Genomic DNA, 13,190 nt, shown 5'->3' on the forward strand with positions numbered 1-13,190 from the left:
CTCGCAGCAAAGTTTCTCAGGGGAATCTAAAGGTTTTGAACACACAAAAGCATTGACATTTTTTTTCCATCACCATGTCCCTTTAGGACAGAGATGCCCAAACCAGGACCCTTGGGTCAAAGTTGGCCTGTGATGAACTTGGCCATGTCATGTCACAAGAGGGGGTAAACAAGAAATAATAGCATATCGTCATTTCTATTTTAGCATTGTAGAGAATGTAAGTGAATTTGGGGTTTTTTTTATTTTAATTTTAATATAACATAGGTACATATATAATGCAGCATTTACGTTTGACCCATGGCCCTCAATTAAAGTTAGGTTTTTGGCCCTTCATAGTAAAGTTTGGGTAACTTTGCTTTAGTGGCTCCCTAAAAACCCACTTATGTTTATTAGCCAAGCTTATATCTCTGTCGCTACAAAATTTTAAAAGAAATCCATTCTATTTTCCAAATAAATGTGGGGAAAAATTTAGGATTATTTGCAATGGATGGGTCAATCAATAGCACATTAACTTTCACACCTCTTGAGAGTTTTGGTTTAAAAGAAGAATAAAAAATACGTGAAAACCACAAAATACTGTACTGGTTAAACAGACAGTAAAAACAAGAAAAATAAATGTTTAAATACTTAAAAAAATTTAACTATTTCTCTACAGCTTGCAGAAAATAAAAACACTACAAACCCTTCAATGTAAGGTAACGCCAAACATTAGTCAATAAATCATGTCCATTCTATCCATATCATGTATGCAGGTAACAAAAAATGAAGTAAAGTGGATTGAATACAGTTCTTTTGGGCAGAATGAGTAGCTCTCTGAAGCTTAGGTCCCTTGTGTCCTTACGCCTCTGGCGAAAAAAGCTTATGTCCTCTCTCTCCTCCGGGCCAGTCAGCCTTCAAAACTACCAGCAGCACAGCACGAGGCACTGAGGTTTACATCTCTCTGCCAAGCACAATCCATTCACACTCCAGCTCTCACTGCTAGTGGAGATTCGCTCCAAAAATAGAGTCTTTCCACCACATTTTCCATATTTGCTTGAATATTTCAGTCACCATTTTTTTGTCTTCTAAAATGCTTGACAATTACTAGGGTACAAAAAAAAAACTTTTAAAGCAAAATTGATATCCTTCACTCTTAAACTTTCCACTATTTAAAAAAAAATGATGGCTGGTAAAGGAATATCATATTCTGTTTTTTTTTCTGAATCGCATTTAACTTTTGCTTTTGACTTTAAAAAGGGCACCCAATTTCCCTCTTAACATGAAAGTACAACTATAAATATGTTTAATATGCTGTACAGTTCACAATGTGCATTAAATAGTGTTTAAAAACATCATCTGTGGATCTGATTGAGGGAGGACATGTGGAGAATAAAGCTGGTACGTTTAGTGTCTCAGATGCGAATCTGGTAGCCATCACTGAGGGTGCTGAGTTCTGCCGGCTTTCTGTCCAGTGCTGCAGGCCTGCAAAGAAACATGTTTCTGTTAGTTTCATTTTAGAGATTATTGTTGCATAATGACAAATATGCTGAACCTTTCGGTTCATGGATTAAACGTTTTAGTGCAGAATGAACCACCTCAATAGAAGAGTATAAACAGGCCAAAATATTAAAATAAATATATTAAAACATGAAATTATGCACATTATTTTTATTAAATTATATGGCTTAAACAATAAATGAAACAATAAAATAAACAGTGTGTGGAAGTACATTATTGTTCAAAAGTTTGTGGTCTGTAAGATTTTGTCTTTGAAAGAAGTCTCTTCTGTTCACCAAAGCTGGATTTATTTGATCAAAAATACAGTAAAACAGTAATCTTGTGAAATATTAGTACAATTTAAAATAACTTTTCTATTTGAATATATATTTAAAATTCAGTAATTTACTTCTGTAATGTCAAAGCTGGATTTTCAGCAAGCATTACTTTAGAACCCTTCAGAAATCATTCTAAAACACTGAAATATTTCTTATTAATGTGAAAAACAGTTGAGCTGCTTAATATTTGTAATATTTATTCGGAATTCTTTGATGAATAGAAAGTTCAAAAGAACATAATTTATTTGAAATAGAAAGTTACTTTTGATTAATTTATGCATCCTTGATATATAAAAGTTTTAATTTCCAAAAAAAGTCTCATTGACCTTAAACTTTTAAAATACAAAAGAATAAAAATATTAATGGCACAGTTTTACATTACAATGTTTTTTGTTCAGCAAATTCAAGCTTTTACTGGAAGATATAGACCCTGACCAAAAAAAAAAAACCTACCTAATTTACTTTAAATATTTAACAAATTACATATTAGGCACAGTATGACCAGCTAGTAATTTCTAGTTGACACAAATAAGTAGATTGATATAATATATATAAGACAAGAAATTGCTATTTCACTGAATTTTTTAAGTGTACTTCCATTTCATTGCAACTTTAAAGAAACAGTAAAAAGTAAATTCTGTCATTATTTATTATTTCAGTCCATATCTACCTTCATGTCACTGCAAATCCATATTATTATGGCCGTGTTATAACTTATTTCCTCCGTAAAATAGAAGCACACAAAAATATGATCTTTGTACACGAAAAAACTCTTGCCATACAACAACAGTTTTATGCAACATTTTGGGTGATTTTGGTGTGTTCCTCACACAAACATATGTGGTTTAACCATGGTTTCAGTAGACTATTTCAGTTAGTTATTTGGACTCCTTTTAAGGTAATTATGTTTCTTTTGTTTGCTTGTTTTTGTCCTTTTGGTATTTTAAGACAGCTGTGGGCACTAGTTACTTGAAAAGAGTTATACAAAATTACCAGTGCTGGGGAAAAGTAATAGGGCTGGGTAAAAAAATATTGATATCTCGATATTAATCGATTCTCATTTTTACGGAACGTATCCCAAGAATCGATTAGTGTAGCCTGTTTTCAGTTAATGGACGGAACATTGAAGGGCACTTCCCATCCAATATATATCGTAATAAGCATTGTGCTTTGGTACTTTTAATATGAAACAAAGTATCCGATTTCAAATTCTGTCTATTGTATTGCAGTATTCAAACAATAAATGCCATTTTGGCGCTGTTTAATGTGGAGTGACAGATCTCTGTAGCGCCTCGGCAGCGCGAGGTGCAGGTGAACTGATCATCTCCTCCACATTAATACCAGCTTCAGCACAAAATAAACATGACTAAACATCCGAAGGTAAGTTAAAAGAAAGAGTACAACTTTACAATCCGTATCCGGTCTCATGTAATCGCTCAATCTGTGTTTCAGCCACGCAAATACGTCAATATAACGGCTTGTAAACAATGTCACGTAACGTCACATTTAACTAAATGTGTAAAAAAAAAAAAACATATTCGGTGACCATAAACTCATTAGTCAGAAAAATAAACTGCAGAGAGGGGCATTTTGCTAAATATATGCACCATATAACATATTCATTATAAATTTTTACTGTTCTTCAATGTTTAATTTATGTTTGAATAAATCCATCAAGTTATGACAGCCACCATGTTTATATTTCAAAAAAAATAATTGAAGTAGAAATATTATGTAATTGTAACTTTATTTTAAAAAACGTCATTAAGTGTAATTTTAACCTTCAATATTATAGTAATGTATTACCAACTGACACTCATGTATATTTTACAACATTAGTTGAGAGATTTTTTTTCCCTTGAAAATTTGGCATGTACTGTACCTGATATGTATCCAAAATAATCGATATTTAATCAAATCGAATCGGAAATCGAATCGTACTGCAAGCTTGTGAATGAGAATCGAATCGTGAAATTTGTGTCAAAACCCAGCCCTAAAAAGTAATGCATTACAATACTGCGTTACTACATAAAAAATAACTAATTGTGTTACTTAGCTTCTTTTTATGGAAAGTAATTACATTACTTTTGCGCTACTTTTTGTCACCTGCTGGGCTTGCTTGCTTAATTTTTAAAACAAAAAACACAAAAAGTTATATTTTTGGCAACTGTGAAGGCCCCTTCACACCAAAAGGGAAATTAATAAATCTGAGCCTCACTCCCAATTTCTCTCAAGACAGGGACAGGAGAGGTGTCAGTGAATAAATGGGAAAACAAAGTAACATTACCCCCATTTAAAAGAATTACATGAAGACTCTTCAACGAAGCCTCAGTTTGTATAAAGCACAATCCAAACCATACAAGTTTGAAATAACATGAGGGTGAGTAAATAATAACAAAATATTATTTTTTGAAAGAACTGTCCCTTTAAGAAATGTATTTGTATAAGTGGTGTAATATTTGTATAAGATGTTTCCTTTTGGGAGCTTCATGGACTGTCACATGCTACATGTCTGCAGGGGATTATATGACGGTGGCAAAACCTCATAATCATCCACTGCAGAACTATGGGGGTTGGAGAGCAGATTCAGCATGACTTTATTTCATAACTTCATAATTCCTTCCACTGTAAGTAATTAACAAACTCATCTGCCAAGAGATGCGTGTGCTGTGCAGTTCTTCGGTGTATTTGAAGGTGATTCTGACGTTAAATGGGTGGTGTGTTTCAGCAGCTGCCTGGCACACTATGTGTGGGACTCAGTAATTAACATCTCAGACCATGTGACAGGAAGGTGCTATGGAACACAGCAAAAACAGCTCAGATCGGGAAGCAGGAGCTCCACAGATCTGAAGTCTAAAACGTTGGTATCATTTCATGCCTTGTGCGGTTCATTCTATCATCTTAGAGGTGCATTAGCTTGACTAAATAATTACAGCATTGAGACAACAATCATTTTAGACTTGTCAACAGCAGCACTACAATAAAACATGTAATTAAACTCAATGGCTCAAGCTTAAACACACATAGGGGACGTTGCTGTGGTATTTTTAAATTGCTTAACACAAACATACTATAGATGAGCGTCTTTAGATGAGCGTCTTTGACGGTTGTGATGGGGCTTGCTGTATTTTTCAATATCCTACTTAAATTTCAAGACATCAAGGACTTACTTAAAGAGCACTTAAGTAAAATGTGGGGAAGGGTGTCATTATAAAACATGAAAAGGTAAGTTTATACCAAACACAACAAAACACACTAATCTGCTAAACTAACGCAGGGATCTGAATCAGTGAAACTTTTTTTTAAAATTTAATCTTTAATCTGTTTATTTACATGAACCATCTGAATGAATCGATTCACTTGAATTAACTGGACTTTCGAACACTAAATTTGACATAAGAACCAGTTCACTAAAATGGAAAGTCTGATTAATTTAGGTGAATTAGTTCATCCTAAACAATTTTCTCATAAGCAGTGTTATTTTACTATTATTAAAGATTTGTTAAATACTGAATTAGCTTTTTTTTTATTCTTTTGTCAACTGTATTTCTTTATATTTCTATATAGCTTTATATACATTTAATTTTTATTTATTTTTAGTCATTTTAGTACTTCAACATAAACTGAAAATACATTTTAGTTAGTTGCCAAGGCATTTACTCACCCTCACAATACTCACCCTCAAAGCATCCTAAGTGTATATGACTTTCTTCTTTCAGACGAATCCAATCGAAGTTATATTCAAAATTATCCTTGCCAGGGTGAATAAAGGCCTCCTGTAGTGAATCGATGTGGTTTTGTAAGAAAAAGGCGCAGGCGACTTCCGTAGGCGGAAGCCATGCCGGGCGGATGCCATAGGACGAAGTCGTAGCACACGCGCCGGTGATTAGTGACGAACACGAAAGCACGGAGAAGAGACAGCAAAACAAAAAGCTGGTCACAAATTAGAAGCACAAAATGATTTGTAAAGAAAAATGTCGGAGGATTTCGATATAAGCCAAGAGGAGACTGGTTTCCTTTGCTAAAGTAAGGAAAGTTTGCTTCCTTTGCTCCTGTAAACAAACTAGCAAGACTAGCATATCTCAGAGGCGCGCGCACGACGCCTACGTCCGATGTCATCCACCCGGAACGGCTTGCACATATGACAGTCAGCGGAAGTGAGAGAAAAGTGTTTATAATATTTTAAATATGGATATTTTTCCTACAAAAACATGTCGATTCGCTACAGGAGGCCTTTATTTACCCCCCAGAGCCGTGTGAGGCATGTTTTATTATGGATGGATGCATTTTATTTGACATCTTTTGGACTGTTGAACAAAAACACCCACCTACCACCTATTCTAAAGCTTGGAAGAGCAAGCATAATTTTTAATATAACTCCAATTGGATTCGTCTGAAAGAAGAAAGTCATATACACCTAGGATGCCTTGAGGGTGTAGGGTTTGTATTAGCTCTAAAAAGGGGAATATTTATGACAAATTATAACTGGTTATGATTCATAATAAATATTTAGATTATATCTTCGAATTAACTGTAGCAGAATCAATATTACAATTATTTGATCTGTCCGTCCACCGAGCAGACAATATAATCATTTATCAATTCAAGGAATGTTTATTTTTCTGGCCACGGAACAATAAACTGTCCTTCTTTGTGCAGTGCTCGCAGTAATTTAGCAAAATGTAGCAAGGGTTCACACATTCATTGACTTCGAACTGTGAGCAGCAAACAGTATAATTGAGTATCTGTCTGTGTGTGTGTGTGTGTGTGTGTTAGTTTACTTGGCCAGCCAAGCCCATCGGGGTCATTTACAGCTCTTTGGGACCGTGTTTGAAGTCAGATGGGGGAGATGATAGTGGGGGCTGGTTAGAATCTCCTTGACGGCGAGGAACCATTTGGCAATTTAAAACCCCTATACAAACGTAAAGTCTCTGACCAGAACTGTAATTTATATGCAAATGTCAAAAGGCTAAAAGGGTCTCTTAAGCCATAAACACCCCAAAGATCATGCATGATTCTACGCAGACGCTACAAGGGTGAGTAAAACATGGGCTGATTTTCATTTTTGGGTTAACTAACCCTTTAACTTTAACAACACTGCTCATAAGCAAGTCTGAATCAATGCCTTATATGACAGAGAAGAATGTTTAGAATGAACAGATTCACTAAAATAAATAAATTTTTCCATTGTTACATATTAGAGAGCACGTCCTCCTGAGCGCATTCTCAACAGTAGGCGCGCGAGGCGTCTTCTTCTTCGCCTCGCGCGCCTGCTTTTGAGAACGCGCCGCCGCTCAGGACAGTTCGGACATTGCGTTCTACTGAAGAAACAAAGTCACCTACATCTTGGATGCCCTGGGGGTAAGCAGATAAACAAGTCAAAAAGTCCAGTCAATTGTCAATAGTGTAGTGAAGTATAAAGTGCCCCTCACACAGGAGTCACTTTCAAACCAAGTAGCTTTCTGTCAATTCGCAACTAACTTGAACCCGTGGCAAAAATCTGTATGGGGAAAGTTTTTTTGCTCCTACGTGAAATTCACAATCGTATGCATTTCACCAGGTAAAATTGATAGACACACATGCAATCTAGAGCACACCAGCTTAAACATGATCCGGTTCATCAGAGGATGTAGTTACATTATCAGATGTTGAGCTCTGAAATGCTAAAACATAAAAGGACCTTCTGATTATCGCTGTATGTTCATGCGGAATGATTATTCATTGGTTCGTTTTAGCGTGACATGTCAGTGAAGCCCGCATCCACCACAGCTGTTGCATTGGACTCACATCCTATTAGAGCAAATGCCAACCCAGTGTACTGCCCGAGGGCAGCTTGTACTGACAGGAGAGGAGTGTCACATCAGTTGCTAGTGTTTAAAACTCCACTTTGCTTAACTAACTAGCCCTAACTCCCTGCTTTTAGGTCTTTTTCCAGAGCTTAGGAATCCCTTTGTGTGTATGTCTTGCTAAAACGACCACTTCTTTCGAAGAGGAAGCTTTGCTATCTATCACTATGTCACTTTTTATGACTCTGTTCTTTGTAGATACTGTTCACTGCCTATATTTCCCAGGGGTGGCACTAAAAAGAAAGGAATCTTATTTCCTCAACACCACAAACAAAAGCAGCCTGAAGTCTCACTTGTAAATTGATCAGCAGTGCTAAAAGGGGCTTTCTGCTCCACTCTGCACAATAAAAGAGCTTCTCCGCTAATATTTGCGCTGTGCTGCTATAGAAACCTTGAATCCATAAGTCAACCCACTGGATGAGAGAAACAAGTGCTTCTGTAACACGAGAAGTGGCCAACCGGGTGCTGCTAGAGGAGATTAATCAACCGATTACCAGCACCTGCTTCACACTGTCACCATCACAGCTCTAATGAGAATGCACTGGGTTAAAGCCAGTTTTTGGACAGTTCATGGACACGAAACATGAGCAGACAATGTGCGTCTTCTTCAGTGTTTAGTAACCTCAGTGACCGCTTGATATCAGGGCTTGACAGTGTTAGCATTTCACTTGCATTTGCAACTAAAAATATTTAGAAGCAAGGTGTGAATTTAAAAAATGTCCCTCGGTTTTATGAATTTTTAGCTCTAAAAAGCTTAAGTATCTAATATTATAGGGATAGCTCACCCAAAAAAATTTTTTTTTGCCATTATTACTCTCCCTCATGTCGTTCCAAATGTCTTAATTCCAAAGGTCTTAAATTTGGCAATGGAAAAACAGGAATCAAAAACAGCCTAATGCTTTTACATATTAATCTTCAAAAGGCTTTGATTGAACTGAATGAATATTACAATAGAACAGAATTTAAAATAAAAATCTTTTGTAACAATACAAGTCTTTACTATCACTTTTTTAATCAATTTAACATATCCTTGCTGAATAAATGTATTAATTTCTTTCAAGAAAGCAACAGAAACATAATAGAATTTCACAATATTACTGTTCTACTGTAATTTTGACCAAATAAATGCCATTTTGATGAGCATAAGAGACTTCTTTAAAAACATAAAAAATCTGACTGATCCCAGACTTTTGAATGGTAGTGTACTGTATATTAATATATAACTTATTAATATATAAATAAATACATGTATACACTACCATTAAAAAGTTTTACTTAAGATATTAATTATTTTATTCAGGAAGGATGCATTAAATTGATCAAAAGTGATGATAAAAGACATTTACAATATTACCAAGAAATTCTCTAAAAGTTAAGCTGCACAACAACATACATATATAATTTTTTTTAAATAAATTTAGGAGTACAGCATCTTGGTGACCTCAGACTTAATCGCTGTCATTGTAAATGCTACTTGAATGGCTCATTTTCAGAGGATTATTAATAAAAGCTGTCTAATTACATTCCAAGAGCATAATCTCCAGAAATATGAAGATCACTAAAATGTCATTAAATAAAATAAATTAAATAAATGCAACCCAAGTAATTACTTTTTAACCTTCCATGGACTGATGCAATCATGACGAGTCACTGCCGATAAACCACTGACAGCTTAAGGCCCAATCCCAATTCTATTTTATACCCCTTCCCCTTCCCCTTCCCCTACCCCTCTGCCTACCCCTTCCCCTTCCCCTTGTCTCTTGAAACAGAGTGTCAAGGGGTAGGGGTGAAAATATTCCCCTAAGAATTGGGACACCCCTACTATGCCATCACACATCATCATACGTCGTCTAGCTCCTACAATACACTCACCTATATTGGTGTGCTGGTGTGCATTAGAGCCTTTAATTATCGTTCTATATTAATGTGCTGCTTACTGACACACACACACACATCAGAGATCGTGCAGCTCACACATCCAGGAGCAAAGATACTTGTCAACGCTGCCCCATGACTTTTATTAATAACAGTTTAAATACTGAATCGCTACATTATATTTTCCAGCAAGAGGATAAAAATCGCTGTTTTTGAAGTAAACTCACTCTAAAAAGAGAAACGCACAGACGTGCATACACGCAACTTTCATCTCTCTCTCTCCGTCTCTCTCTCTCGCTCTTGAATTGGCAATATTTGAGAAAAGGGTTTAACGATTTATAATTATTGGGGGGACTAGCCCCCCTCAATGTCTATGTTGGTTATCGCCCTGATCAGACATGAAAAATATTGTGCAGTCTGTAATGATATGACGTTAGCAAACTTTAGCGATTTTTTGCAAACATTTCTTTGAGTAACATGACCTTAAATATGAACTCGCGATTGAAAGTAACATAAAACAAATGATTACTTTTCATTAAAATCTTTATTAATGCCCAAAAAATTCGTACATTTGTGTGTCTTTTTGTTCACTCGGGCAGCCATGTTGCCGCTGAAGCCGGTTTACGCTGAGATAATTCATACCCCTTCGTTTGAAGTGTGATCCCGAAAAATCTTCGTTTGAAGGGCTATCTGGCCCTTCCCCTTACCCCTACCCCTCCAACCAAAAGAGAATTGAGACACCCCTACCCCTTCATGTGAACGCGCAAAACGGAGGGGTAGGGGAAAGGGGAAGGGCTAAGGGGTAGAATTGGGATTGGGCCTAAGACTGCATTTATACGTATTTTCTTGACAGAAACTTTTCTAAAAAGTGAATTGCGCACAAGTGGATATTTTCCACAGCTTATTTCTCAGATCTGCGTTTCCTCAACAGCAAAGTGTCCATTACTTACGATTTGTCTCTTCTGTGGACATGTTGGCGTCTTTGGGGACTGCTGGCTGGTCGGCGGCGCGGTGATAAAGACTTGCCTCGGGTTCGTTCTTTGATTGGAGACTGAGCACTGGATGACTTGAGGATCTGCAATAAAACCCAGTTGTTTTAAAACATTAATACATTTCATATATTTTATTTTATCTTTGTATTTGCCAATTAGATATTATGCATATATGCACACACACACACCGAAGCAACTGAGACAATATGCAAATGTATATATAGCTAGGAGGTACTAAAGATAATTATTATCTTCAGTTTGAAGATGAAATTAAGATTTCAAGGCAATTAGAATGAAAAAGGGCTTGAAATCTTCCAGGTGGAAAAAGGCAAGCAGAGAAAGTCACAGATGAGGAATACTGCCTGTCATCAACCCGACAGGGATCCGGTGCTAAAGAATGACAGATCTACAATCAGTTTATTAAAAAGGGCCTGAACTTTTTCACACCACAGGGAGCAAACGCTGAATCACTCTAACTGTGTTTTCTCATTAGCGAGTGCAGCACAAATAAAGCTAGTGTTATGAAAAGCTCTACATTACGTTCATTAACTTGATGACGTTCATTAACTTCATTATGCTACGAGACAACAGATTTCCCAAACTCTCAATCACTCTATATATCGTGTTTTCCCCAAATGAGCTGCACAAGTGATGAGAGGCAACTTGACATTGCGATGTTCTCAGTCGTTAAAAGTTGATTTTTAGAATGAGATTCATTATGAATGACTCTATCAGCTCCATGCTGATTATGCCAGATGCTGGGTGTTCAGTACACCAAGAAACTTATTCAAGATGGACTGCAGTAATACATTTAGATTTCATTTCTGCAAACTCATTCCTCACATAATTGTAATGTCTTTGACTCAAAGATGACTAGTTTAATAACTGGTTAGTCAAAAAGGCTTTGTCCCAGAAAATGCACATTGAATTTTGATGGGAACAGTAGACTTGAGGACTAAACAGAAGACTGAACAGAATAAAATAATACATATATATTATACATACAGTATATATTCCTGTCACATGCTTTGAAATGTTCATATAGCCTAAACATAAAAGACAAGTTGCAAAAATATTTAGGTTTTGTAAAGCGCCAAATTCCTCAGCATCCATAAAAAGACACCTTCCATTCAAACATCTGGAATTACACTCTTTTTATATAAATATAAATAATATATTTTATAACATTATTAATAATATATTATAGTTATGGCATTTTGATTACAAAGCAAAAAAATGACAATGTAAAAAATGAAATACGCATAGATGAATTGTTCAAAATAAGATTGCAAATGCACTGTTTTGAAGAGTCCCAAATTCCTCAACATCCATAAAAAGATGCCTACATTAGTTTTAAACATCCAGAGCACAGTTTCCACTGTCTGCTCATGTGGAAACTATGTCACAGCTGACTGCGGTCATCCATACAAGTCAAGGCCGCATCTGAGAAACTGGGAGCACATGACCTACTTTTTACTGTCTAGATGATAAACACATCCCATGTTACAGTCATGCAGATTATCTCAAGCTAGCATGCTGGTCTAGCTCTTCGTAAACAGCCGAGGACAAATAAAGAATCTCCTGAAGCTGGTTCAGTAAATGAACCAGGGGTAAACATAAATGTTTACTTTAAAATAACACCGAGTATAAAAAAAGTGTGATCCATGTAACACTTCCCACAGGAAGTCTGACTTTATTTAGTTCCCACTGAACTAGCTTAGATTTTGAGAGGGACATTAGATCTCTATTCCAAAACCTAAGATATGTCATTTTGGCAAAAATATAAATATAAAATATCAATAATATATTTATGAAACAAATCAATAATAATGACATCTTTTGACATTTTATATAATCAAACATTAATTTAATATTATATTACACTATATTACATTTCAACTGAGTCTATGTATATATTATGGATTCAGTGAGTCATGTTTTAGTTTTGGTTTGTTAACCATAAAACAATTATCATTACTGGAATTACATATACAGTGGGTACGGAAAGTATTCAGACCCCCTTAAATTTTTCACTCTTTGTTATATTGCAGCCATTTGCTAAAATCATTTAAGTTAATTTTTTTTCCTCATTAATGTACACACAGCACCCCATATTGACAGAAAAACACAGAATTGTTGACATTTATGCAGATTTATTAAAAAAGAAAATCTGAAATATCACATGGTCCTAAGTATTCAGACCCTTTGCTGTGACACTCAAATATTTAACTCAGGTGCTGTCCATTTCTTCTGATCATCCTTGAGAAGGTTCTACACCTTCATTTGAGTCCAGCTGTATTTGATTATACTGATTGGACTTGATTAGGAAACCCACACCCCTGTCTATATAAGACCTTACAGCTCACAGTTTTTTTTTCCCCAGTAATGAGAATTGTTTTATGGTTGACAAACCATGGATGTACATCTGGATGTAATTTTAGTACTTAATTTTAGTAGTGTGTGTGTGTGTGTGTGTATATATATATATATATATATATATATATATATATATATATATATATATATATATATACACACACACACAATGTGATTTCTGTTTGTGATCATGTGATCTTCGGTTAGGAGATCTTGTGATGCTTTTTAAAGCAAAGTTGGGGTTGATTTCGAGTTCACATACAAACATAAATAGAATAGGCTAATTA

The 13,190-nt window shown here is 35.5% G+C and overlaps 1 protein-coding gene across 1 annotated transcript in view; it reads right to left on the reverse strand.

Moving 5' to 3' along the window:
• Positions 1-1,198: 1,198 nt before the first annotated feature.
• Positions 1,199-13,190, reverse strand: part of LOC107553414 (vasohibin-2-like) — a 37,735-nt gene continuing 25,743 nt past the window's right edge. Inside the window, exons 10-11 of the mRNA XM_016235602.1 lie at positions 10,486-10,610; positions 1,199-1,461 (exon numbers count right to left, since the gene is read on the reverse strand). Coding sequence (XP_016091088.1) covers positions 1,392-1,461; positions 10,486-10,610 — 195 coding nt within the window. The 3' untranslated portion in view covers positions 1,199-1,391. The remainder of the gene's footprint in view (positions 1,462-10,485; positions 10,611-13,190) is intronic.

The sequence above is a fragment of the Sinocyclocheilus grahami genome, unplaced genomic scaffold (genome assembly GCF_001515645.1).
Source record: "Sinocyclocheilus grahami isolate Dianchi unplaced genomic scaffold, SAMN03320097.WGS_v1.1 scaffold473.1, whole genome shotgun sequence".
Classification (NCBI taxonomy): Eukaryota; Metazoa; Chordata; class Actinopteri; order Cypriniformes; family Cyprinidae; genus Sinocyclocheilus; species Sinocyclocheilus grahami.